Raw genomic sequence first — 24,660 nt, forward strand, 5'->3', positions numbered from 1 at the left:
GTCCCTCCCTGTCCCTCCCACCCCAAGCCGCTCCTTCCTCGCTGTCCCCTCCCTGTCCCCGTGTCCGAGTTTTTTCCGTCCCCACATTCCAATGTCCCTCCGTGTCCCCTTGTCACTCCTCGTCCCCAAATCCCAGTGTCCCTCCCTGTCCCCGTCCCCAAATTCCGCTGTCCCTGCGTGTCGCTCTGTCCCTCCCTGTCCCCGCGTCGGTGTTTTTCTCCTCCCTTGTCCCTCCCACTTCTGTCCCCACCTCTGTCCCCTCCCTGTCCTCGTGTCCGTGTTTTCCTGTCCCCACATTCCAATGTCCCTCCGTGTCCCCTTGTCACTCTTCATCCCCAATTTCCCGTGTCACTCCCGTGTCCCTCCGTGTCACCGTGTCCGTGTTTTTCCTGTCCCCACGCCTCTCCCTGTCCCCTCCCCTGTCCCCTCCCTGTCCTCGTGTCCGTGTTTTCCTGTCCCCACATTCCAGTGTCCCTCCGTGTCCCCTTGTCCCTCCCCACCCCGACATTCCATTGTCCCTCCGTGTCCCTCCGTGTCCCCATCCCCAGATTCCCGTGTCCCTCCTCGTGTCCGTGTTTTTCCCCTCCTTGTCCCCTCCCCTGTCCCCTCCCACTTTTGTCCCCACCCTGTCCCTCCCTGTCCTCGTGTCCGTGCTTTTCCTGTCCCCACATTTCCCTGTCCCCACATTCCAATGTCCCTCCGTGTCCCCTTGTCACTCCCCGTCCCCAAACTCCCCTGTCCCTCTGTCCCTCCCTGTCCCCGCGTCCGTGTTTTTTTGTCCTCACGCCCCTCCCTGTCCCCTCCCCCGTCCCTCCCACCTCTGTCCCTCCCTGTCCCATCCCTGTCCCCTCTGTCCCCCGCGCCACCCCATCCCGCCATGTCCCCCTCAGCGCCACCATCCCGCGGTCCCCTGGCCCGGCTGGCCGAAGCCACCCAGTGTCCCTCGTGCGGGGTGGCCCTGCAGGACCCTGTGCTGCTGCCCTGCGACCACAGCTGCTGTCGCCGCTGCCTGCTGTCCCCTCCCCTCGGCGACACGGCCGGGACCCCCGCGTGTCCCCGCTGTCGCCGTCCTTGTCCCCTCGGCCGGCTGCGCACGGCGGTGGCGCTGGCGGTGGAGGCGAGGATCGTGCGGAGGCTGGCGGGGGACAGAGCTGGGGACAAGGAGGGGGACATTGGGGACAGCGGAGGGGACGCGGCGGGGACGGCGACACGGCCGGGACAGCGCAGAGTGCGGAGGTGCAGGTGAGAGGGGGAATTTTGGGGGGATTTTGGGGATTTGGGGACACGGAGGGGACATGGGAGGGACCGCAGCGCGGCTGGGAAAGCGCAGAGTGCGGCGGTGCAGGGGAGAAAACAGAAGATTTGGGATTTTGGGGGAGATTTGGGGGATTTGGGGACAGGGAGGGGACACCGCAGAATGTGGAGGTGCAGGTGAGAGGGACAGGGGATTTGGGATTTTGGGATTTGGGGACATGGAGGGGACATGGGAGGGACCGGAACGCGGCTGGGACAGCGCAGAGTGCGGCGGTGCAGGGGAGAGGGGGAAATTTTGGGGGAGATTTGGGGGATTTGGGGACAGGGGGAGGACAGAGGGGACAGTGCAGAGTGAGGAGGTGCAGGTGAGAGGGACGGGATTTGGGGTTTTGGGGGAGATTTGGGGGATTTGTGAGAGATTTGGGGATTTGGGGACATGAGAGGGACAGAGGGGACAACGGACAGCGAGGAGGTGCAGGTGAGAGGAGGAGTTTTGGGGAATTTTGGGGGATTTGGAGGATTTTGGGACAGGGGAGGGGACAGTGGAGAGTGCGCTGGTGCAGGTGAGGGGGGAAAGGGGAATTTGGGGCAGATTTAGGGGATTTTGGGGACATGGAGGGACAGAGGGGACAAGGAAGAGTGAGGAGGTGCAGGTGAGAGGTATGGGATTTGGGAAATTTTGTGGGATTTTGGGGAGATTTGGGGATTTGGGGACATGAGGGGGATGGAGGGGACACCGCGGGGGACACCAGAGGGGAGAATTTGGGGAATTTTGGGGATTTGGGGACACGGGAGGGACAGAGGGGACAGCGGAGGTGCAGGTGAGGGGAACGGGATTGGGGAGATTTGGGATTTTGGAGGGAAATTTGGGGGAATTGGGGGATTTAGGGACATGGGGAGGATGGAGAGGATTTGGGGGAGATTTGGGGGAAATTTGGGGGATTTAAGGAAAATTGGGGTCCTGGGAGAGTTTGGGTTGAATTCGGAGAATTTGGGGACATTGAGGAGGACAAAATTTGTAGGATTTTAGATCTGGGGTGACTCGGGGGGACATTGGGGACATCAAAATCCCCAAAATTCCACAGAGAAATTAAGGATTGGAACAAAAAATCCAAAAAAATCCCATTTTTGGACAGAATTTTGGGGGAAATTTTGGGATTTCCTTACCCCTCACGTGCCGAGGCCACCTGAGCCACCCCGGGCTGTCACCGCGCCCCAAACGTGACCTCGATGTCCCCAGCCCTGGGCAGCCCCGCCCCCTCCCCGCCCGGCCAGGTGACATTTTTGGGAGGTGACAAAGTTTTGTTTTGGTGCCACCTGGGCTCCTCCTCCTCCCCAACCCCGAATTTTGGGTTTTTTTTAATCCTTCCCTCCAAATTTTTGGGGTTTTTTATCTCTCACCCCAAATTTTGGGAACTTTTTGTGTCCCAACCCCCAAAATTTTGTGATTTTTTTTATGTCCCACCCCAAATTTTTAAGTTTTTTAATATCCCACCCCAAAATTTTGAGGATTTTTTAACATCCCCTGCAAATTTTGGGATTTTTTCTGTCCCACCCCTCAAATTTTGGGGTTTCTTTGTATCTTCCTCCAAAATTTGGGGTTTTTTTTCCCATCCCACCCTCCAAATTTTGAAGTATTTTTGTGTCCCACTCCCAAATTTTTGCTTTTCTTTTCATGTCCCACCCTCCAAATTTCAGGATTTTTCATGTCCCACCCCCAAATTTTGGGGTTTTTCTTGTATTCCCACCCCAAATTTTGGGATTTTTTCATGTTCCCACCCCTAAAATTTGGGGGTTTTTGGGTTCCTCCCCCAAATTTTGTTATTTTTTCATATTCCCACCCCCAAATTTGGGATTTTTTTGGTATTCCCACTTCAAATTCTGTTATTTTTTCATATTCCCCCCCAAATTTTGTTATTTTTTTCGTGTCCCCATCCCTAAAATTTATTATTTTTTCATGTTCCCACCCTAAAATTTGTTATTTTTTTGTATTCCCACCCCAAATTTTGTTATTTTTTCATATTCCATCCCCAAATTTTGTTACTTTTTCATGTTCCTACCGTCCAAATTTTGTTCTATTTTCATGTCCTCACCCCAAATTTTGCTTTTTCCTGTGTCCCACCCCAAATTTTGTTATTTTTTCATGTTTTTACCCTAAATTCTGTTATTTTTTCGTATTCCCACCCCAAATTTTGGGGGTTTTTTGTGTCCCACCCCAAATTTTCCTGACTCCTCCCCTTTCTCTCCCCACAGCCTCGGAGCCAAACTGCGAGCAGACGGCGCCCCTCCCCCACCCCCGCGGGACCCCCAAAAACCCTCCCCTCCCCCCAAATAAACCCCAAAAAATCCTCACAGGTGTCACCTTTAATGGGGGGAGGGGAAACCCCAAAATCCTCCCAAAAATGGGGGGGAGGGGAATGGGGGGGAGGGGCGGTTTTGGGGTCTTTGGGGGTCTCAGTGTCCATTTTTTGGGGTGTCCAGGTGTCCATTTTGGGGTCTGAGTGTCCATTTTTGGGGTTTCTGTGTCCATTTTTTCTCCAGTTTTGGGGTTTCTGTGTCGATTTTTTGTCCATTTTGGGGTCTCAGTGTCCATTTTTGGGGTTTCTGTGTCCATTTTTGGGGTCTGAGTGTCCATTTTTGGGGTTTCTGTGTCCATTTTTTGTCCATTTTGGGGTCTCAGTGTCCATTTTGGGGGTTTCTGTGTCCATTTGGGGGTTTCTGTGTCCATTTGTCTATTTTTGGGGGTTTCAAGCCTCAATCCCAGACATTGAAATTTAAGGTGTTGGGAGATGAATTTTTGGGGTAAAACTCTGGAATTTTGGGGGTAAAACTCCAGAGTTTTTGGGTCTAAAACTCCGGAATTTTGGGTCTAAAACCCCACAGTTTTGGGGATAAAACCCTGGAATTTTGGGTCTAAAATTCTGGAATTTCGGGGCTTAAACTCCAGAATTTTAGGCAACAACTATGGAGTTTTGGAGCTAAAACCCCAGAATTTTGGAGATTAAACTCTGGAATTTTAGGCCTAAAACCCCAGAATTTTGAGGCAAAAAACCCAGAATTTTTGCACTAAAATCCCAGAATTTTTAGAGCTAAAGCCATGGAATTTTGGTGTTAAAACCCTTGAATTTTGGGTCTAAAACCCCAAGATTTTGGGGTTAAAGCCCTGGAATTTTGGCTCGAAAATCCTTGAATTTTAGGGCTTCAACTCCACAATTTTGGGGTAGAACTTGGGAATTTTGGGGTTAAAACCCTTGAATTTCAGGTTCAAACCCTTGAAATTTTGGGTCTAAAACTCCAGAATTTTCCACCTTAAATTCTGGAATTTTAGGATGAAACCCCTGGAATTTTAGGCCTAAAACCCCCAGAATTTTAGGTTTAAAACCCCAAAATTTTAGGGCTTCAATTCTGTCAGTTTCAATCCAAAACCCCAGAAATTTCGGAGCCAAAACCCCGAAATTTTTGGAGCTAAAGCCCTGAAATTTTGGGGGTTAAAACCCTGGAATTTTGGGTCAAAAACCCCCAAAATTTGTGACTAAACATCCACTTTTTTTTTTTTTTTTTTTTTGGGGCCCCAAAAAACCTCTGGAATTTCCACGCCCGGAGTTTAACCCCTTCAGTGCCGGGACGGGATGGGATTCTTAACCCCCTCGGTGCCGAAGGAGGAGATTTAACCCCTTCAGTGCTCCATGGCCGTCGGCGACGCCCCGGCGGGGGGAGGGGGCAGATTTTGGGGTCCTCCCCCTGCCCCCCCCCGGCGCCCCCTCCCCCTTTTGTGGCCCCTGACGCAGTGCTGATGCCCGCAGCCCCCCTCCCCGCCCCGGGAGCCCCCCGGGATCCCCCCTGGGCTTCCCTCTTCCTCCTCCTCCTCCTCTTCCTCCGAGCTCTCCGAGGAGCTCTCGCCGAACGCCCGCGGCTTCTCGTAGATGCAGCAGCCTGGGGGGCAAATTTGGGGTTTTTTTGGGGGTTTCTGGGGGTTTTGGGGGGGTTGGGAGTTGGAGGAGATGAAATTTGGCTAAATTTTGGGGGATTTTGAGGGGGTTTCGGGGCATTTTGGGGTCCCTGGGGGTGTTTTTGGGGAGGTCTTGAGGGGTTTTGGGGAAGTTTTGGGGGTCTGGAGGGATTTTTGGGAGGTTGGGAGTTGGGGAAGAGGGAATTTGGGGAGGTTTTGGTGGATTTTGAGAGGGTTTTGGGGCTCCCCAGGGGGATTTTGGGGTCCTTGGGGGAACAATGGGAGCATTTCTGGGGTTGTTTTGGGGATTTCTGGGGGTTTTGGGGGTGTTTGGGGGGTCGGGAGTTGGGGGAGGGGGAATTTGGGTAAGTTTTGGGGGATTTTGAGGGGATTTTGGGGTCCCTGGAGGGGTTTTGGGGAGGGCTGGGGGTTTGGGAGTTGGGGGAGAGGAAATTTTGGGGTCCCCGGGGAGGAATTTTTGAGGGTTTGGGGGATTTTGAGGGAGTTTCGGGTCATTTTGGGGTCCCTGGGGGTGTTTTTTGGGAGGTCTTGAGGGGGTTTTGGGGGATTTTGGGGCTCCAGTTCCTCCCACTCAGCCCCCAAAAATTCTGGGATGATTTAGGACAATTTGGGATGATTTTGGCTACTCCCACTCAGCCCTGGGGTGGTTTTCAGAGCCATTTTGAGGCCATTTTGAGGTGATTTTAAGGGATTTTGGGGATATCTGGGTGGCGTTTTTGGGGCTCCCATTCCCAAGGAAATTCGGGGATAATTTTGGGATAATTTTGGGGCATTTTTGGGTCACTCACACTTGGAGGAACGCCGCCCCAGGTGCTCATTGTCCACTGTGTCACTTGACCACTCGACCTTCTTGTCAGGTTTTCTCTTCCTCAACTTCAGCGTCAAACTGCGATTCTCCTGCGGCCAGAGGTCACTTGGGGTCACTCTGGGGTCACGCAGGGGTCATTTTGTGTCCCCAAAGGTCACTTTGGGTCATCAGGGGTCACTCATGGTCACTCATTGGTCACTCAGGGTCTCCAGGGGTCACTCAGGGTCACTTTGAGTTATCACAGGTCACTCATTGGTCACTTGGGGTCACTTTGGGGTCACTCAAGTGTCCCCACATGGTCACCAGGGACACCCAGGGGTCACTCATGGTCACTCAGGGGTCACTTTGGGTCACTCTGTATCCTCAGTATTAGCCAGGGGTCACTCTGGATCACTCATTGGTCACTCAGGGGTCATTTTGGGTCACTCTGTGTCCCCAAGGGTCATTTTGGGTCATTCAGGGGTGAGTTGGGGTCACTCAAGGGTCACTTTGGGTCATCAGGGGTCACTCTGGGTCACTTATTGGTCACTCAGGGTCTCCAGGGGTCACTCGGGGTCACTTTGAGTTATCACAGGTCACTCATTGGTCACTTGGGGTCACTTTGGGGTCACTCAGGGGTCATTTTGTGTCCCCAAACAGTCACCAGGGACACCCAGGGATCACTCATGGTCACTCATTGGTCCCTTGGGGTCACTCAGGGTTACCAGGGGTCACTCAGGGGTCACTCTGTGTCCCCAGGGTCACTCAGGGTCACTCATTGGTCACTCAGGGGTCATTCTGGGTTACCAGGAGTCACTCAGGGGTCACTCTTTGTCCCCAAAAGGTCACTTGGAGTCACTCAGGGGTCACTCACTGGTCACTCAGTGTTCCCAAGGGTCATTTTGTGTCCCCAAAAGGTCACTAGGGACACCCAGGGGTCACTCATTGGTCACTCAGGGGTCAGTTTGGGTCACTCTGTGTCCCCAGTATCACCCAGGGGTCACTCTGGGTCACTCATTGGTCACTCAGTGTCCCCAAAAGGCCACTAGGGACACCCAGGGGTCACTTTGGGTCATCAGGGGTCACTCACTGGTCACTCTGGGGTCACTCAAGGGTCATTTTGTGTCCCCAAAGGGTCACCACAGACCCTTCCCAGTATATCCCAGTTCACCCACAACACCCAGAACCCCATTCCCAGTATCCAAACCCCCTCCCAGTACCCAACTCCCATTCCCAGTATTCAAAATGGATCCCTCCCAGTATCCAAAACCCCTTCCCAATACCCCAACCCCATTCCCAGTATATCCCAGTATACCCACAGCCCCTTCCCAGTATCCAAAATGGACTCCTCCCAGTACCCCAGACCCCATTCCCAGTATCCAAACCTCATTCCCAGTACATCCCAGTATACCCACAATACCCATAATCCCATCCCCAGTATCCCAACCCCATTCCCAGTATATCCCAGCACACCCACAGCCCATTCCCAGTACCCCAACCCCTTCCCAGTACATCCCAGTATATCCCCAGTACCCATAACCCCATTCCCAGTATCCCCAACCCATTCCCAGTATCCAAAATGGAGCCTCCCAGTACCCCCAACCCCCATTCCCAGTATATCCCAGTTCCCCCCCACCCCCCCCGCGGCCCTCACCGGTTCAACGGCTCCGGTCTCGGTGACAGTGGCAGTGCCACAACCGCCGCTGTCCGCCGCCTCCGCCATGGCCCCGGGGGACTCCCGGGGCCTCCTCGGGGGGAGAGCGCGGCACTGGGAGGGAAAGGCGCCGCTACTGGGATGGGGAGGGGGCGGAACTGGGAAGGGCCGGGCCGCTCTCGCCCGCCCCCGGTGCAGCGCCCGACGCCTCCCCCACTTCCGGTGTGCGCGGCCGCGCCGCTTCCGGTGGGTGCGGCAGGGAATGAGGTCCCCCTGTGCGAGGCACTTCCGGCGTACGGCACTTCCGGCGTGCTGCACTGCGCGGCGCTTCCGCCGTACGGCGAGGGGGATTGTGGGAAATACGGGATGGCGGAAGGGACAAAACAGGGCTGAAGGCGCAATTTGGGGGAATTTAGGGGGTAAAGGGGTAATTAAGGGGATTTGGGGGAAATTTGGGAGGTCGAAGAGGGTGTGGGGTCACTTGTGGGGTTCCAAGAAGGGTCTGGGGTCACTTTAGGGGGGGTCAGAGAGGATCTGGGGTCACTTTTGGGATCCCAAAAAGGGTTTGGGGTCACTTTTGGGGTGGCAAAAGGGGTTTGGGGTCACTTTTCAGATCCCAAAAAGGGTCTGGGGTCACTTTAGGGATCCCAAAACGGGTCTGAGGTCACATTTAGGGTGACAAAAAAGGGTCTGGGGTCACTTTTTGGGGTCTCAGAAACCAAAACAGCCCTAAAAAAACCCCAAATTTGAGGGGTGTGTCACTTTTATTCCTCCTTTGGCACCGAAAACGATCCCAAAAAAATCCCAATTTTAGGAATCTTCTTTCTCCTGCAACCTGTGGGGAAAAGGGAGGTGGGTTGGGGGGAATCCCAGGATTTTGGGGGGAATTCCTGGGATTTGGGGGATTATTTTAGGGGAATTTTGGGATTATTTCAGGGTGATTTTGGGGTGATTTTTGAGGTGATTTTGGGGTGATTTTTTGGGATTTCAGAGTGATTTTTGGGGATTTCTGGTGTTATTTTGGGATAATTTCAGGGTGATTTTTTGGGGTTATTTTGGGATAATTTCGGGGCGATTTTGGGATTATTTCAGGGTGATTTTGGGTGTAATTTTGCGATGATTTTGGGGTAATTTTTGGGATTTCATGGTGATTTTTTGGGAATTTTGAGGCGATTTTGGAGGCTATTTCAGGGTGATTTTTGGGGTGATTTGGGGATTATTTCAGGGTTATTTCAGGGTGGTTTTTTTGATCTTAGGGTGATTTTGGGGTTATTTTGGGATTATTTTAGGGAATTTTGTGGTGATTTTGGGGGTGATTTTGGGACAATTTTTAGGTTATTTTGGGGTGATTTTTTTTTATTTTAGGGAGATTTTGTGGTGATTTTTAGGGTTATTTTGGGTGTGATTTTGGGGTTCTTTCAGGTGCTATTTTGGGATTATTTTGGGGAATTTTGGGTGTGATTTTGGGATGATTTCAGGGTGATTTTTTTTATTTTGGGGTGATTTTTGGTGATTTTGGGGTTATTTCAGGGTGATTTTTTTGGCATTTCAGGGTGATTTTTTGGGATTATTTTGGGATAATTTCAGGGTGATTTTGGGATTATTTTAGGGAATTTGGGGTATGATTTTGAGATGACTATATAAGTTATTTCAGGGTGATTTTTTTGGGTTTTTGGGGCTTATTTTGGGTGTGATTTTGGGGTTATTTCAGGTGCTATTTTGCGATTGTTTTTGGGAATTTTGGGACGATTTTGGATGCTATTTCAGGGTGATTTTTGGGATTATTTCCAGGTGATTTTGGGATGATTTCAGCGTAATTTTTTGGACATTTCAGGGTGATTTTTTGGGAATTTTGGGGCGATTTTGTTTGCTATTTTAGGGTGATTTTTGGGATGATTTCAGGGTGATTTTTGGGATGATTTCAGGGTGATTTTGGGATGATTTCAGGGGGATTTTGGGATAATTTGGGGGGATTTCAGCTCAGCTCTCACCTGCACTGAGGACAGGTGTAGAACACAGTTTGTCCTTCATCAGCTGAACGCATTTGCCTCGTGTGGTAAAACATCCCCTCGTGGCCACACCTGGGGCAGCGCCGCTCCACCTGCGCCAAAATCCCAGTTAGTCACCCCAAAAATACAAGTTATCCATCCCAAAAAAATCCAGTTATCCATCCCAAAAAAATCCAGTCATTCACCCCAAAAAATCCAGTCATTCACCCCAAAAATACAAGTTATCCATCCCAAAACTTCCAGTTATTCACCCCAAAAATTCCAGTTATCCATCCCCAAAAATTCCAGTGATTCATCCCCAAAAACTCCAGTCATTCACCCCAAAAATACAAGTTACTCACCCCAAAAAATCCATTTATTCACCCCAAAAAATCCACTTATTCATCCCAAAAATTCCAGTCATTCATCCCAAAAATTCCAGTCATTCATCCCAAAAATTCCAGTCATTCACCCCAAAAATTCCAGTTATCCATCCCAAAAAAATTCCAGTTATTCACCCCAAAAAATCCAGGCATTCACCCCAAAAATTCCAGTTATTCATCCCAAAAAATTCCCATATTGGTTCCAAAAAAATCCCGCTGTTTACGCCACAAAATTCCCATTTTTAAGCCTGAAATTCAAGTGTTATCCCCTTATAATTCCGATTTTTACACCCTAAAATTCCAGTTATTCACCCCAAAAACTCCAGTTATTCATCCCAAAAAATTCCCGTATTGGTTCCAGAAAAAATCCCACAGTTTACACCCAAAAATTCCCATTTCTAAGCATGAAATTAAAGCATTATTCCCTTAAAATTCCAGTTTTTGCACCCGGAAATTCCATGGTTTAGCCCCTAAAATTGCAGCATCATCCTCCCCCAGAATTCCATTAGAACTCCTCCCAGAAATTCCCAAAATTCCAGCGTTATCCCCAAAAATTCCAGCCATTTCCCACCCACCACCAAAATTCCCAAATTTCTAGCTTCCCCCCCAAAAAATTCCCTTTTTCCCCCCCCCCCGAATTTTTTGGGATTTCCCACGAATTTTTTTTTGTTTTCCCCATTCCCAATGATTTTTTTTTGGGGATTTTCCCCAATTCCCAAGGATTTTTTGGGAATTCTCACCGTGGGTCCCTCCTGGGGGGCTGCAGCCCCCCCGCCCCTCCCCCCGCCGGGCTCCAAAGGGTTAAATTCCAGAGAACTCCGGATGGTTCTGCCCTCGAAATCTGGGGAAAAAACCAGGAATTTGGGGGAAAATTGGGAATTTGGGGTAAATCAGGGGATTTGGGGGGAAATTTTGGGGTGAATTTGGGAATTTTAGGGGATTTTTTGCATAGTTCTGCCCTCGAAACCTGGGGGGAAAAAACAGGAATTTGGGGAAATTTGGGATTTTTGTGAATTTTGGGGGATTTGGGGTTTTTTAGGGGGAATTTTGGGGTGAATTTAGGGATTTTTTGCATGGCTCTGCCCACAAAATTTGGGGGGAAAAACGGGAATTTTGGGAAATTTTGGGGATTTGGGGTAAATGAGGGGATTTGGGGTTTTTTTGGAGAGGTTTTTGAGGGTTTGGGAGGGGTTCATGTGGGATTTTGGGGTTGTTTTGGGGGAGAATTTGAGGTTTTTATGGATTTTGGGGCGATTTTGTTAACTTCTTGCTGTTTTTTTCAGATTTAGGATTTTTTGGGGTTTTTTTCAGGGTTTTTCCCCCAAATCTGAGCAGCTGAGGCAGAAGGAGCAGTGAGAGCAGCAGATGGAGGTGGGGTGGACTTTGTTTTGGGATTTCTGTCAATTTTCTTTGACATTTTATTGATTTTTATGGGATTTTTTTGGGGGATTTTAGATTTTTATGGGGTTTTTTTTGGGATTTCGCATTATTTTGGGGTATTTTTTAGGGTTTTTCCCCCCAAACCTGAGCAGTTGAGGCAGAAGAAGCAGCGAGGACACCGAACAGAGCTGAGGGGGATTTTTGGGGTGGGTTTTTTTGGGATTTTTTCAGGATTTTATGGGGATTTTGGGATTTTTTTTCAGGATTTCTTTAGGATTTGGGATTTTTTTGGGGTTTTTCCCCCCAAACCTGCGCAGTTGAGGCAGAAGGAGCAGCGAGGACAGCGAACAGAGCTGGGAGCTCCAGGCCGAGGCAGAACTGAACCACATTCAGGGCAAAATTCCAGCTGGGATTGGAAACAGGACTGGGAGAACTCCATGGCTGAGGGGAAAATTAGGGTTTTTTCCCCCAATTCCACCCCAAATCCTCCCCTGATTCTCCCATTGCTTCCCAGGTCATGATTTCACCCCAAAAAACATAAATTCTACCCAAATTTACCTCAAAATATCTTTAATTCCTTCAATTCCCCTCAGGCCCAAACTCCCCCATGGCTCCCCAAGTTCCTCTATTTGCCCCAAATCCCAAAAAAACCAAAATTTACCCCAAATTCACCCCAAACGCCTCAATTACCCCAGAGGTCAAGTTCCCCCATTTCTCCAAATTCCCGAGTTTACCCCAAATCTCCACAAAAACTCCAAAATTCCCCCCAAAACCCAATACCTCAATTTCCCTCACCCATTAAAACCTCTCAAAAACCCCAAAATTCCCCTCAAAACCCCAAATTTACCCCAAAATCCAATCCCTCCCGACTTTCCCCAACCCCTCCATTTTCCTCACCCCCTAAAACTCCCAAAAAAACCCAAATTTCCCTCATTTTCCCCAAAATTCGCCTCCCCCTCAGCCTTCCCAAACCCCCACATTTCCCTCAGTACCTAAAACTCCCCAAAAACCCCAAAATTCCCCTCAAAACCCCAAATTTACCCCAAAATTCAATCCCTCCCGACTTTCCCCAACCCCTCCATTTCCCTCATCCCCTACAACTCCCCAAAAACCCCAAAATTTCCCTCATTTTACCCCAAAATTCAACTCTCCGCAACACCTTCATTTCCCTCACCCCCTAAAACTCCCCAAAAAACCCAAAATTCTCCTCAAATCCTCCCAAAATCCAACCCTCTCGACTTCCCCAAACCCCCACATTTCCCTCACCCCCTAAAACTCCCCCAAAACCTCCAAATTTCCCTCATTTTACCCCAAAAATTCTCCTCCCCTTCACCTCTTCCCGCCGCCGCCTCAGCCCCAGCACGCGCGGGGAACTCCGCCCCTTCCTGACGTCACTTCCGCTCCCTCCTCCCCGCGCGGCCCGCCCTCGCTGACCCCAGGAGAGCTTAATTAATCCCCATTTAATTAATTAATGAGCTAATTACTGTGAAGGGCGGGACAGATGAGGGGCGTGGCTTGTGAGGGAGGGGGCGTGGCCACTACGCGCTTAATTTGCATATACCGCTCTGATTGGTCTCCGCGCCGCTGATGGGCGTGGTTTCCCCGTTGCTATAGCGACGCTTCCGGTGCGGCCAACCGGAAGTTGGCGGCGCTGCCGGGAGGCGCCGCCGGTACCGGGAGGGGGCGCGGGGTTGGATCGCGGCCTGAAAAGGGGCGAATTTTGGGGGAAAAACCCCAAATTTTGGGGATCCCCCGGGGTGGCGGGAAAGCCGCGGAGCCGCTGAGGGGCGGCGAGGCGCGGAGAGGCCGCAGGTGATTCCCGGAGGGCTTTCCTGGGGCCTTGTTTTGGTGCGGGGAGGTGGTCGGGGGGCTTTGCTGAGGGCCGGAAAGGGTCTGGGGGAGATTTTTGGGGTTTTTTGGGGGTCTGGAGGGGTTTTGTGAGGCTTTTTTGGGGGTTGGGGGGATTTTCTGAGGTTCTTCCGGGTTTTTTGGGGATTTTTTTGGGGGTCTGGGGGGATTTTCTGAGGTTCTTCCGGGTTTATTTGGGGGTTTTTGGGGCCTTTTTTGGGGCCTTTTTTGGGGTCTTTTTGAGGCTTTTAGGGATCTCCAGAATTCCCGGTTGGAATTCCCTCCCTGAGGAATTTTTTTTTAGGGATTTTTCCCTCCATAAATCGGGAAATCAGGAGGGAATTTGGGGGAATTTTAACCTTTTCCTCCTTTTTTTTCAGGAGCTCTCGACTTTCCCCTTCCCCCTCAAGGCTTCGGAGCTGCGAATTCCCAAACTTTTCCCCCCAAAAAAATTATAAATTCCCGAGGGATTTTCGGGATTCTCTGGAAAACGGAGGGGGAGGGGGGAACCCCAGCGACCCCCCTCCCCCCGGAGCGAGGCAGCGCCAGGTAAATTTGGGATTTTAGCCCAAAAAAAGCCGCAAAAACGGGAAAAAATTGGGATTTTCGGGAAGATTTGTGGGTTGGGTGTGTGAAAAAAGCATCGTTTTGCCCAAAATTTGGGGTTTTTGCATCAAAATTTGGGTTGTTTTGGTGTTTTCCGTGTGGGATTTGGGAAGTTTGGATGCCTAAAAGAGGTTGGATTGGTTAAAAATGGGAATTAAGGAGGAATTTTGGGGAGGAATTGCTGAGTTTGGGGTCTGGGAGGAGGGAAAGGAGTGAAAATCCTCCCAAAAATTCAGGAATTGGGTGGTTTGACCTCAAAAATTCCTCGTGGGAATGGGAAAAAAAGGGAATATTTCACTCCCAGCCCCAAAATTTAGGAATTTTTTGGAGATTTGATGGGATTTAATCAATTGGCTCCTTCCCAGGAGGGAAGGGAAAATCCCACGTTTTGCTCACTCAGCACCTCCAGCTGCAGCCGGAGCCACGTTTGGGGCAAAACTCCCCGATTTTGGCCAAAAATCCCCAGAATTTTGGACAAAACCTTCCGGATTTGGGTGGAAATCCCGAGGTTTTGAGTGAAAAAAGCAGAATTTTGGGTCAAAAACCCAGGATTTTGGGTCAAATCCCAGGATTTTTGGATCACAACTTCCAGATTTGGGTCAAACCCTCCGGATTTAGCGGCAAAGCCCACAATTTTGGGGGCAAATCCCTGGATTTTGGAGCCAAACCCCGCAGGTAATTCCCTCCCCCACCTCTCTTTTCCCAACTTTTCCCCCTAAATTCACTTTTCCCACTTTTTTTCCTTCCTTTTCAACCGCTTTTCCGGGTTTTTTTTGGGCGTTTTTAGGGGATTTTGGGGGTTTTTTTGGCATTTCCTGTTTCCCCCTCCTTTCCCAAGGGATTCCCTTTGTCCCCAACCCTTTTCCAGCCCATTTTTTGGGATCAAATCTCACTTTTCCGGGTTTTTTTTGCTCTTTAATTCCCCTTTTCCGCCGCCGACGTGGCCCGGGGCAGAGTTTAACCCTTGAGCTTCTCCCGGATTGAGCAATCCTGGAGCTTTTTCCCTTTTTTTGGGTTTTTTTTTTTTTGAGTTTTCTCTGTTTTTTTTCTCTTTTTCCCGTTTTATTTCAACCCTCCCATAGTTTTTCCCCTTTTTTCTGGTTTTTTTTGGCATCTCCCTGCTTTTTTTCCCCTTTTTCCAGGTTTTTTTTTTTGAGATCTCCTGGATTTTTTCCCCTTTTTCCCTGTTTTTTTCTTTTTTTGAGCTCTCCCTGCTTTTTTATCTATTTTCCCTTCATTCCTCCATTTCCCCCCTTTTTTCTCTATTTTTTTTCTGTTTTCCACCCTTTTTTCTCCTTTTTTTCCCATTTTTTTCCATTTTTTTGTCCCTTTTTTCCCCCCTTCTTCAACCCCAAATTCGGGGAACATTTAAATCCTCAAATCCCATGGATTTTATCCCATTTTTTCCACCCTTTTGGGTTGAAAATCCTCCCTGGAACAAATCTGAGTTGAAATTTAACAGAATTGGACTTTGCCCTCCCAGAAGGGAACTGGATTTGCTTTTTCCCCACTTTTTAAAGCAATTTTGGCTCATTTTCAATTCAATTTTAGGGAATTTTTAAATGAATTTTAGGGAATTTTTAGGATTTTATTGCCTATTTGCTCCAATTTGCTTTCCTCACTTTTTTAAAATCCTTTTTTTGCCGTTTTTTAGGGGATTTTGGGGCTATTTTGGTCCCAAAACTGAGGTTTCAGTTCCTCTTTGGGGTGTGGCTTTGCTGCTTTGGGGTTTTGGCTTCCGGGGGAAAATTTTGGGGCAAAATAAGTAATTTTTGGGGCTGAAATTTGGGAATTGTGGAGTTTTTGTGTTCCTAGTTTGGGAATTGAGGCTTTTTCCTGCCTGAAATTTGGGAATTTTGGGGGTTTTTTTGCCACTAATTAGGGATTTGTGGCTTTTTTGTGTCCATAATTTTGGGAATTGTGGCTTTTCTGTCGTTTTAACTCAGGAAATGTTCCTGAAATTTGGGAATTGTGGCTTTTTGGGTCCCTTAATTTAGAAATTGTGGTTTTTCCTTGTCCCTAATTTAGAAATTGGGACTTTTCCATACTTGAAATGTGGGAATTGCCACTTTTCTGTGCCTGAAATTTGGGAATTGTGACTCTCTGGGTTCCCCTAATTTTGAAACTGTGACTTTTTTGTGTCCTTAATTTTGGAAATTTCAGCTTTTCCATACCTGAAATTTGGGAATTGTGACTTTTTGGTTCTCCAAACTTAAAAATTGTAACATTTTTATGCCTGAAATTTGGGAATTGTGACTTTTCCTTGTCCCTAATTTTGGGAATTTTGGCTTTCCATACTTGAAATTTGGGAATTGTGACTTTTTGGTTCTCCTAATTTAGAAATTGTAACTTTTCTGGGCCTGAAATTTGGGAATTGTGACTTTTTGGTTCCCCTAACTTGGAAATTGTAACTTTTCTATGCCTGAAATTTGGGAATTGTGTCTTTTCCTCATCCCTAATTTTGGGAATTTCACCTTTTCCATACCCAAAATTTGGGAATTTTAGCTTTTCTCTGTCCATAACTTGGAAATGGTGACCTTTCCATACCTGAAGTGTGGAAATCGTGACTTTTCTGTACCTGAAATTTGGGAATTGTGATATTTTGGTTCCCCTGATTTGGAAATTATTTCCTGATTTGGAAGTTGTGACTTTTTTGTGCCTGAAATTTGGGAATTGTTACTTTTCCATACTTGAAATGTGGGAATTGTGATTTTTCTATGCCTGAAATTTGGGAATTGTGTCTTTTCCTTGTCCCTAATTTTGGGAATTTTGCCTTTTCCATACCTGAAATTTGGGAATTTTGGCTTTTCCATACCCGAAATTTGGGAATTTTAGCTTTTCTCTGCCCATAACTTGGAAATGGTGACTTTTCCATACCTGAAGTGTGAAAACCGTGACTTTTCTGTGCCTGAAATTTGGGAATTGCGATATTTTGGTGCCCCTAATGTTGGGAATTTCACCTTTCCCACACCCCAAAACTTGTGAATTTTACTTTTCCTAACCCCAAAATCCCGTTATTTCCCCCCAGCCCCATGTGAAGGATGCTGAAGAAGACCAGCCTGGCTCTGTGGGGAGCCGCGCTCTTCCTCGCCTGGAACGGCCTCCTCCTCCTCTTCCTCTGGAGCCGCCCGGCCGTCCTCCCCAATTCCCAAAACCCCCAAAATCCCGACAATTCCCACCTCCTGCCCGCCCAGCTGCTCCGCCTGGCTCAGGACGCCGAATCCGAGCTGCGCCTGCAGCGCGAGCTCCTCCTGCAGATCCAGAAGTTCAGCCAGCTCCACCAACTCCAGCACCACAAAAAAACCCCCAAACCGCCCCAAGCGGCCGCGCCGAGCGAGGCGGAGTTCCCGGTGATCCCGGTGCTGGTGCTGGCGTGCGACAGGAGCTCCGTGCGCCGCTGCCTGGATAAACTGCTGCGCTACCGGCCCAGCGCCCGCCGCTTCCCGGTCATCGTTTCGCAGGACTGCGGCCACGCCGAGACCGCCAGGGTCATCGCCTCCTACGGCCAGTCGGTGTCCCACATCCGCCAGCCGGACCTCAGCGACATCCCGGTGCCGCCGGAGCACCGCAAATTCCAGGGTTATTACCGCATTTCCCGGCATTACCGCTGGGCGCTCGGCCAGGTGTTTCGTACTTTCCGCTACCGCGCCGCCATCGTGGTGGAGGACGACCTGGAGGTGGCTCCGGATTTTTTCGAGTATTTCCAGGCGGTTTTCCCGCTGCTGCAGAGGGATCCCAGTTTGTGGTGTATTTCGGCGTGGAATGACAACGGCAAGGAAGCCATGGTGGATCCGGGGAGGGCGGAGCTGCTTTACCGCACGGATTTTTTCCCGGGCTTGGGTTGGTTGCTCCTGGCGGAACTTTGGGATGAGTTGGAACCCAAATGGCCGGCGGCTTTTTGGGACGATTGGATGAGGCAGCCGGAGCAACGCCGCGGTCGTTCCTGCGTGCGGCCGGAGGTGTCCAGGACGATGACCTTCGGCCGCAAGGGCGTCAGCCACGGGCAGTTCTTCGATCAATACCTGAAGTTCATCAAACTCAACGACCGCTTCGTGCCTTTCACCCAACTGGACCTTTCTTACCTCAAAAAGGAGGAATACGAAAAATTCTTCCTGCAGCAGGTTTATTCAGCCCCCGAAATCCAACTGGAGGAGCTGCAGAAGGATCCTGGCAGGGATTCTGGGGCGGTGAGGCTCCAATATCGGGGCAGGGATTCCTTCAAGGCGATGGCCAAAGCCTTGGGGTTGATGGATGACCTCAAATCCGGCGTTCCCCGCGCCGGCTACCGCGGCATCGTCAGCTTCGTGTGCCGCGGCCGCCGCGTCTTCCTGGCTCCTCCCTCGGACTGGACGGGCTACGACCCCTCCTGGAGCTGAGGCCTGGCCTGGGGGGCGTTTGCCCCGATTTTGGGGGGTTTGGGGTGGATTTGGGGTGGATTTGGAGCTTGCGGGGTGGAGTGGGTGAGTTGTTTTCCAGAATAAAAGGTGAAAAAATGGGGAATTCTCCCCGAAATTCTGGGTTGGTTTCGTTGCCACTTCCATCCAATCTTCATCCACCCCTTTTGGACTTAAATTTGGGTTTTTTGGGGTGGATTTGGGGCCTGCGGGGTGAAACAGGTGAGCACTTTTCCAGAATAAAAGGTGAAAAAATGGGGACTTCACCCCAAAATTCTGGGTTGGTTTCATTGACACTTCCATCTGAATTTCATCCATCCCTTTTGGGCTTAGATTTGGCTTTTTTTGGGTGGACTTGGTACCTGCAGCATGGATCAGGTGAGTTCTTTTCCAGAATAAAAGGTGAAAAAATGGGGGATTCTCCCTGAAATTCTGGGTTTTTGTCACTGCCGCTTCCATCCCTGCATTCAGCTATTAAAAAAAAAAAAATTGTTAAATTTGGCTTTTTTGGGGTGGTTTTGGTGCAGATTTGGGGCAGATTTTGCATTCACCAGCACTGTCATGGGGTTAAAGCAGAGTGGGGAATTATTTTCATGAATAAAAGGTGAAATGGGGGATTCTCCCCAAAATTGCAGGTTTATTTCGCTGCCAATTCCATCTGAGCTTCATCCTTGCATGTACCTGTTGAAAAAATTCCTTTTTAGGTTAAAAAAACCCCTCAAATTTGGCTTTTCAGGGGGAATTTTTGGGTCTTGCAGGGAGGAATGTCCCACTGACCCTCGTTTTGGGGGAGAAAAAGCATCTTTTTGAGCATGGAAAGTTAAAAAATGACACAAAATCTCAGAGTTTTATTTCATCCTAATAAATTTGAATTAAAATAGCGGGGAAGCGATGGAGTGGGAAACTGGGCAAACTGGTGACACTGGGAGGGATTTGTGTCTCAAGCAGGATTTGGGTTAAATCCAGAAGGGTTTTGAAACACTTTTTCTGCCAGATGAAACCAGCAGGAGGGATGACAATCTTGAAAGAGATTTCAGGTCGGAGCCACAATTTAATTTAAAAAAACTAAAATAAAACTACATATATAGAAAGAAACTGGTTTAAAAACCATAAAATCGGAGTTCAGGCTGGGGGGGTCGCAGTCCAGTGGAAGTTCTGCTCCTCCTATATCCATCCAGTGCTGCCGATGTCCCCAAGTCCCCAAACCTGATGAAATTGGCTCAAATTCAGGTGGGAATGCCCAGTGCCTCCGCCAGGGGGAGGAATTTCACAAGGGAATGAGGGAATCCTGTGAGGCACTGCACAGAGTCCCTCAGAACAGGCCGGGAGTCCCGCCGGGAGCAACTGCCATGGCTCTGAGGGGCTTCCCACGGGCTCGGGGTCTCTCCCAGGTATCTCTGCTCCTGCCGGGGCTGCAGGACGTCTCTGCTCCATCCCGGACTCACCACAGCGGTTCCTTGGCCTCCTGCCCAGCCCGGGACATTCCAGGCTTTTTTTCCTCTCCCGACATTTTGAGGAAAGGTCTGGAAGCTTCGCTCCCCTCACGGACCCTTTTATACCCCATGAAAAGCCCGCCTCTCACCCCCATTGGCAACTTTCCCGCCCAAAGCCCACCACTCCTTTTGATTGGCCGACTCTCCCGTCACTCCTCATCCTCACGCCCTGATTGGCCAGAGCGGCTCTGAGGGGCGATCCCGCCTCATCCCCACATCGCTGCCATGTCTCCGCTCCTGACGCGACTCTAATTGCGGTGCGGACTTTGCAGCTTTTACCTCCTACATTATTTTATTTCTTTTGCATTAAATGTTTCTCCATCCCCTCCACTGTCCCTCGTGTCCTCTCAGCACCAGCAGCCCCGCGAGGGCTTCAGCTGGGCTGGCAAAGAGGCTCTGCTGGGAGCTCCCAAATCAGTTTGGTTCGGTTCGTTCTGAGGAGAAATTATTTTTGAGGCTCTTTACCTGTGGAGAGATCCTCCTTTCTCTCCCTCTTCCCCTCCCCTTGGCACTGCTTCGTTGTGCTTCAATCTGCCTCCCTGAAGGAGAAGAGGAAGATTCTGGAAGATTCCTGTCCCTTTGCTCAGGTGAGCTCAGGCTGCAAGGAGGGAAGAATTTCCCACAAAAAACAACATTCCCAGTTTTAGGATCAATTTTTTTTCGTGATCAGCCTCCCCTTGACTGCAGCAACCACCTGAACAAGCTGCCCCAGGGCAGCCGTGTGTTGTTTCACACTGCTGACCACAAGAGCCACCTTCGCCCTCAGGGAGGACAGCGACCACCGGCGCCTCAAGGCCATTTATGGGGTGGAAAAAGAGCTTTGGGTGATGTTTGTCTCAGGAGGGACGGAAATCGGGGGGGTCAGGGCGGAGGAGCTGCGGAAATGGGGCTCTGGCTTGGCTGGGTGCTCGCTGCAGAGTGTAAAAACCACCTCAGCCAGGTCATTTTCTCTTAAATGGGGATAAAGTGGTGATTTTGGGGTGTTTCAGGAGGTGCTTGGGGGGTTCTCAGCCCCTCGGAGAGGAGCAAAGCTCCCAAATGCACCATCAGCGATGGTGCCTCACACTTTTATACCTTTAGTTCCCGTAATTTTGGGTTGTTTTCTACCTTTCCTGCCTCCAACAAATCCAGTCCCATCCTGGTTTCCAAAGGGAGCAGCTGACTGTCTCATGGAAGTGACCTAAAAACAAGAAATTAGTGAAAAACTGATTTTCTGAGCTCTTGGGAACATTTTCCATCCTTTCCCCTTGAAGGAGAACCTTATTTCCAAATGGTCACTCTGTTTTTTGGGATGACCTGGTGGGATTCAAACTCCAGGAAAGACTTTGAGGGAGAAAATCAGGAAAATTCCTTTATGGAAAGGGTTGTCCAGGTGGAAATTCCCCATCTCTGGGGGGATTGAACAGCCCTGAGTTTGTGGCACTTGGGGACACTCAGGAGTGACTTTGGCACTGCCGAACCCCAAGATTTTTAACAACATTTTCCATCCTCAACAATCCCACCATTCCCTCAGAACCACCCGATTTTCTCTTCCCCACCTTAAATCAGCACATTGGACAGAGGGAGGAAAAGCTAAAGCCGCCGCTTCGCTCAACCCGAATTTTGAGTTAGTTCGGCTTTTTTTATTGTTAAACTCACGCAGTTTGGGTGATTTTTGATTCTCGGAAAAGCCGCGGTAGGATTTCTGCCACCACACTCTCCTCGATCCCCTCGGGAGGAACAATTTCTCCCAATTCCTGCCCGGTTGGGAGGCGGAGGATGTGGCAGGTTTCGCTTTTGCCCGGGGCCGGGCTCTGGGGGTGGCTCCGCTCAGCTCCCCCCGCCCGGGGCCGGGCTGGGCAGGGCTAGCGACCCCCGGCAGGCTCCGGCCAGCTCGGCCAGGGCCAGCCGGAGCTGCCGCCGGTGCCACCATGGCCACCGAGATCGTTTATGCCGACCTGGAGCTGGGGCAGGGGCAGCGCTGCGGGGGGAGGCTGCAGCCCCCCGAGCCGGGCTGTGAGTGCGGATTTGGGGGGATTTGGGGAGGATTTGGGGGGATTTTGGGGAGATTTGGGGAGATCTGGGGGGGATTTGGTTGTGAAAAGTCGCGGGCGGTGCAGGAGGGGAAGGGCTGGGGTGGGATCAGATCCCGATGAGATTTGGGGTTGAATTTCTTGGATGCGCCCGGCATTGCATCTCTCCGCGACGCAATTAAATGGGACTAATTCCTTAATTAATTCCTCCACTGCGATTCCTTCCCAGGGAATTCCTCCTCGGGATTCCCTCCCTCGCGATTCCTCCTCCGGGAATCCTACCCCGGATCCTCCCATGGACTTTTCCCCTCGGAATTTCTCCCCCAGGATCCTTCCCGGGGATTTCTCCCGGAATTTCTCCCCCAGGAATTCCTTCCCCCGGAATCTTCCCGCTGCGATTCACCCCATGGCATTCCTCCCCGAGCATCGTTCCCCGGGATTTCTCCTCCGAGAATCTCTGGGATTCCTCTCCGGGTTTCCTCCCCTGGGAATTCCTCCCGGGATTCCTCCCCCGGTGCCCCGGGAATCCCAGAGTGTGACACCATGCGACCTGCTGTCCCCTCTGTCCCCTGCAGCTCCAGGCTGTCCTCGGTGGCACCGCGTGGCGCTCGGGGCTGGCTGGACCGGGAATGTCCTGCTGGGAGTGGCCGTGGTGGCTCTGGGCTGCTCGTGTGAGTGTGGGGAGGGGACAGGGGGGACACGGGGGGACACGGGGACAGCCTGACAGCGGGGAGGTGACCCGGGGGGTTGTGTGGCCATGGGGAAAATGTCTCGGGTGGGTCGGACAGCCCCGGGCTGAACTCGGGCTCACCCAGAGCCACCATTGCAGCAGCCCCGTGCCCAGCTGGTGGCACATGGCTGTTGTCACCCCCAGCACCCCCAAACCCCCCCGGGCAGGCGGCAGGGAGACCCCGATGGCTGCTGGATGTCGGGGAGACCCCCAGAGGGGCAGGGCTGGGGGAAACCCCCCCAAACCCAGGGCTGCCAGCTGTGCCCGTGTGGGGCAGGGGGTGCTGAGCAGCTCCTCAGCCTGGCCTCAGAGCCTCGGCGCTGCACGAGGGGGACAGAGGCTCTGCGGCTCTCGGAGGTGGCACCAGAGCCGCGGTGACACCTCGAGGGGCCACATCCTGTCACCGGCACGAAGCCACCGTGGGTGGGGACAGCTCTGAGCAGGGGGAGCTCAGGGCTGCACAGTTTGGGGCTGGCAAGGTGCTGTCACTGCTCAGCTCTCTTTCCTTCCCTGCAGCTCTGCTCCGGCAGCCGGAGAACCAGGGAAGCTACAGGATCAGGAATGGGAATGTTGGAAACGAAACCAACAGCCAGGAGAATGACATTTTGAAGTTGAGGAAAGCTCTCTGCCTGTCACAGCCACCAGGTAACAACCCTGAGGTGTCTCTGCTCCAAAAGCTTTCCCAAAATCTCGTGGCACACCCAGATCGGAGCCCCAAGGGCAGCTCTGGGTGTCCCCGGGGACTTGGTGAGGACTTGCTGGACTGACCCAGCTCTGATCCCATTTTCCAGAGGCTCAGGGATGCAGGATTTGCCCCCAGGGCTGGACACTGGGAGGCACCAAGTGCTACTGGGTTTCCACTGGATACAACTCTTGGAAGAAGAGCCAGGAGGAGTGCAGAAGTCGGGGGGCAACACTGCTGGTCCTGCAGGATCAGGAGGAGCTGGTGAGGGAATGATGGGGTTGGGAATGTGGGATGGACTGGGGGGCTGGGGGCACCCGGGAAGGGTGAGGAGGTTCCCAAAATCCCAGGATCAGCCCCTCCCCGTGTCACCCCCAGGTGCCTCTGAGGGACACAAAGGGTCTCAGTCCTGGGATGAGCACAGACCCATTTTGGGGTGACAATCCATTGGCCATCAGGGTCACCGTTTGTCCTTCCACCAGGAATTCCTCAATGACACCCTGCAGAAACGCGGATTCTGGATTGGGCTGTGGATGCCTGAAGCTGGGAAAGGCTGGATGTGGTTGAATGGCTCCAGCCTGGACAGAGACCGGTGAGCATCAGGGGCCAAGGAAAGCACCCCAATGTCCCCTGGGGGACCCCAGGGTGACCCAGGCTCTCTCCTGCACCCACAGGTTCCAGGTGGACCTCAAGGAGCAACCTGGACTCTGTGGGGTGATCAAGGGAGACAGGATCAGCTCTGACAGCTGCAGTGCAGCAGTGATGCCATGGATCTGCCAGAGAGAAGCCACCAAACTCTGAGCTGGGGCGGGAGAGACACTCGGGGGGGATGTGAGAGCCAGGTGGGGATGATGTGGGAGCTACTGCCACCATCAGTGCATGACAGCACTGCACTGCACATTTGTGCACAGCTGCACAAATGGGCAGTGACGTTTCCTGGCTCTGTTCTCTGCTGCATTCAAACCACATCACAAACAGGAAGCAAACAAAAACCCAAAACGGAGTTTCCTCTGCTGCAGAGCTCACTGAGGCTTTTACCCTATATAAACTTTCCTACTGCAGTCCTTCAGTGTCTTTTCACTCCAATCTGCCCCAAGGCATCAATCACGGTGTGGGGCAGCTTTGGCCTCAGGGCACCCAACAAATCACAGCAGAATAACTAGTAAAACAAATCCTACAAAAACACCTCCACCCCACCCTTCCCTCCTTCCCGGGTTTCCTTTTATCCCCCATTCCCTCCCTCCTCCCCACACAGAGGCACAGGGGACTGGGGTCACAGCCAGCTCATGGCACTGCCACCCTCTCAGGCAGAGAATCCTTGTCCTGCTCCAGCCTGGCGTCCTGCCAGGGCTCCAGGTCACACCGAGGTCCCAGCGGTTCAGGAGAGCAGCAGCTCTTTGGCCTCCTGCCCGGGCCGGGACATTCCAGGTTGTGCAAATCACGATATCTCCTGGAGAGCAGCGCACCGAGAGGGGTGGA

General features: G+C 51.2%; 5 protein-coding genes and 2 long non-coding RNA genes across 11 annotated transcripts; 3 read left to right on the forward strand and 4 right to left on the reverse strand.

The window, feature by feature from the left end:
• The first annotated feature begins 41 nt into the window (after window positions 1-41).
• On the forward strand, window positions 42-3,606 carry RNF39 (ring finger protein 39). Of its 3 annotated transcripts, XM_085047237.1 has the most exons (4): window positions 42-302; window positions 524-560; window positions 732-1,242; window positions 3,508-3,606. In XM_085047237.1, exons 3-4 carry the CDS (start codon window positions 878-880, stop codon window positions 3,587-3,589), a joined length of 447 nt encoding a protein of 148 aa, XP_084903363.1. In that variant the 5' UTR covers window positions 42-302; window positions 524-560; window positions 732-877; the 3' UTR covers window positions 3,590-3,606. The 3 variants fall into 3 exon arrangements, with proteins under 3 accessions (XP_084903363.1, XP_084903361.1, XP_084903362.1); XM_085047235.1 differs by having other exon boundaries at window positions 42-586; window positions 626-1,242; XM_085047236.1 differs by having other exon boundaries at window positions 42-560.
• Window positions 3,607-3,882: 276 nt separating this feature from the next.
• On the reverse strand, window positions 3,883-4,743 carry LOC146421584 (uncharacterized). The gene is made up of 2 exons (XR_014848647.1): window positions 4,153-4,743; window positions 3,883-4,064 (listed from the first exon to the last, which is right to left on the reverse strand). It is a non-coding gene; the product is annotated as an uncharacterized LOC146421584 (long non-coding RNA).
• A 177-nt stretch (window positions 4,744-4,920) lies between these two features.
• Window positions 4,921-7,914, reverse strand: PPP1R11 (protein phosphatase 1 regulatory inhibitor subunit 11). The gene is made up of 3 exons (XM_085047317.1): window positions 7,666-7,914; window positions 6,013-6,121; window positions 4,921-5,187 (listed from the first exon to the last, which is right to left on the reverse strand). The coding sequence occupies exons 1-3, from the start codon at window positions 7,732-7,734 to the stop codon at window positions 4,931-4,933; spliced, it is 435 nt and encodes a 144-aa protein (XP_084903443.1). The 5' UTR covers window positions 7,735-7,914; the 3' UTR covers window positions 4,921-4,930.
• A 483-nt stretch (window positions 7,915-8,397) lies between these two features.
• POLR1H (RNA polymerase I subunit H) lies at window positions 8,398-12,774 on the reverse strand. Of its 2 annotated transcripts, none has more exons than XM_085047320.1 (5): window positions 12,750-12,774; window positions 11,726-11,857; window positions 10,777-10,877; window positions 9,657-9,766; window positions 8,398-8,500 (listed from the first exon to the last, which is right to left on the reverse strand). In XM_085047320.1, exons 2-5 carry the CDS (start codon window positions 11,853-11,855, stop codon window positions 8,476-8,478), a joined length of 366 nt encoding a protein of 121 aa, XP_084903446.1. In that variant the 5' UTR covers window positions 11,856-11,857; window positions 12,750-12,774; the 3' UTR covers window positions 8,398-8,475. The 2 variants fall into 2 exon arrangements, with proteins under 2 accessions (XP_084903446.1, XP_084903447.1); XM_085047321.1 differs by lacking the exon at window positions 12,750-12,774 and adding an exon at window positions 11,975-12,042.
• Window positions 12,775-13,059: 285 nt separating this feature from the next.
• Window positions 13,060-18,698, forward strand: MGAT1 (alpha-1,3-mannosyl-glycoprotein 2-beta-N-acetylglucosaminyltransferase). 2 transcript variants are annotated; one of them, XM_085047252.1, is made up of 3 exons: window positions 13,060-13,228; window positions 13,645-13,813; window positions 16,899-18,698. In XM_085047252.1, the coding sequence occupies exon 3, from the start codon at window positions 16,912-16,914 to the stop codon at window positions 18,244-18,246; it is 1,335 nt and encodes a 444-aa protein (XP_084903378.1). In that variant the 5' UTR covers window positions 13,060-13,228; window positions 13,645-13,813; window positions 16,899-16,911; the 3' UTR covers window positions 18,247-18,698. The 2 variants fall into 2 exon arrangements, with proteins under 2 accessions (XP_084903378.1, XP_084903379.1); XM_085047253.1 differs by lacking the exons at window positions 13,060-13,228; window positions 13,645-13,813 and adding an exon at window positions 14,269-14,545.
• On the reverse strand, window positions 15,856-16,899 carry LOC146421588 (uncharacterized). The gene is made up of 2 exons (XR_014848665.1): window positions 16,686-16,899; window positions 15,856-16,654 (listed from the first exon to the last, which is right to left on the reverse strand). It is a non-coding gene; the product is annotated as an uncharacterized LOC146421588 (long non-coding RNA).
• A 2,558-nt stretch (window positions 18,699-21,256) lies between the features above and the next one.
• LOC146421589 (killer cell lectin-like receptor subfamily B member 1B allele C) lies at window positions 21,257-24,366 on the forward strand. The gene is made up of 6 exons (XM_085047291.1): window positions 21,257-21,752; window positions 22,345-22,440; window positions 23,016-23,144; window positions 23,291-23,445; window positions 23,664-23,773; window positions 23,856-24,366. The coding sequence occupies exons 1-6, from the start codon at window positions 21,668-21,670 to the stop codon at window positions 23,980-23,982; spliced, it is 702 nt and encodes a 233-aa protein (XP_084903417.1). The 5' UTR covers window positions 21,257-21,667; the 3' UTR covers window positions 23,983-24,366.
• The last annotated feature ends 294 nt before the right edge of the window (window positions 24,367-24,660 follow it).

This window comes from Lichenostomus cassidix, unplaced genomic scaffold (assembly GCF_008360975.1).
Source record: "Lichenostomus cassidix isolate B80296 unplaced genomic scaffold, HeHo_3.0 HiC_scaffold_33, whole genome shotgun sequence".
Classification (NCBI taxonomy): Eukaryota; Metazoa; Chordata; class Aves; order Passeriformes; family Meliphagidae; genus Lichenostomus; species Lichenostomus cassidix.

Bases quoted from the DNA above. Each gene is read 5' to 3' on its own strand.
- RNF39 (XM_085047235.1), top strand. From the start codon at position 92: ATGTCCCTCCGTGTCCCCTTGTCACTCCTCGTCCCCAAATCCCAGTGT. The intron at 587-625 runs CTTGTCCCCTCC...TTTTGTCCCCAC, and splicing joins GTGTCCGTGTTTTTCCCCTC to CCTGTCCCTCCCTGTCCTCG. The intron at 1,243-3,507 runs GTGAGAGGGGGA...CTCTCCCCACAG, and splicing joins CGCAGAGTGCGGAGGTGCAG to CCTCGGAGCCAAACTGCGAG.
- PPP1R11 (XM_085047317.1), bottom strand. From the start codon at position 7,734: ATGGCGGAGGCGGCGGACAGCGGCGGTTGTGGCACTGCCACTGTCACC. The intron at 6,122-7,665 runs GTGAGGGCCGCG...CTCTGGCCGCAG, and splicing joins AGACCGGAGCCGTTGAACCG to GAGAATCGCAGTTTGACGCT. The intron at 5,188-6,012 runs GTGAGTGACCCA...TTTGCCCCCCAG, and splicing joins GGGGCGGCGTTCCTCCAAGT to GCTGCTGCATCTACGAGAAG.
- POLR1H (XM_085047320.1), bottom strand. From the start codon at position 11,855: ATGGAGTTCTCCCAGTCCTGTTTCCAATCCCAGCTGGAATTTTGCCCT. The intron at 10,878-11,725 runs GTTTGGGGGGAA...TTTTTTCCCCAG, and splicing joins CTTCTGCCTCAACTGCGCAG to ATTTCGAGGGCAGAACCATC. The intron at 9,767-10,776 runs GTGAGAATTCCC...ATTTTGGCGCAG, and splicing joins CCCCCCAGGAGGGACCCACG to GTGGAGCGGCGCTGCCCCAG.
- MGAT1 (XM_085047252.1), top strand. From the start codon at position 16,912: ATGCTGAAGAAGACCAGCCTGGCTCTGTGGGGAGCCGCGCTCTTCCTC.
- LOC146421589 (XM_085047291.1), top strand. From the start codon at position 21,668: ATGGCCACCGAGATCGTTTATGCCGACCTGGAGCTGGGGCAGGGGCAG. The intron at 23,446-23,663 runs GTGAGGGAATGA...TCCTTCCACCAG, and splicing joins TGCAGGATCAGGAGGAGCTG to GAATTCCTCAATGACACCCT. The intron at 23,774-23,855 runs GTGAGCATCAGG...CTGCACCCACAG, and splicing joins TCCAGCCTGGACAGAGACCG to GTTCCAGGTGGACCTCAAGG.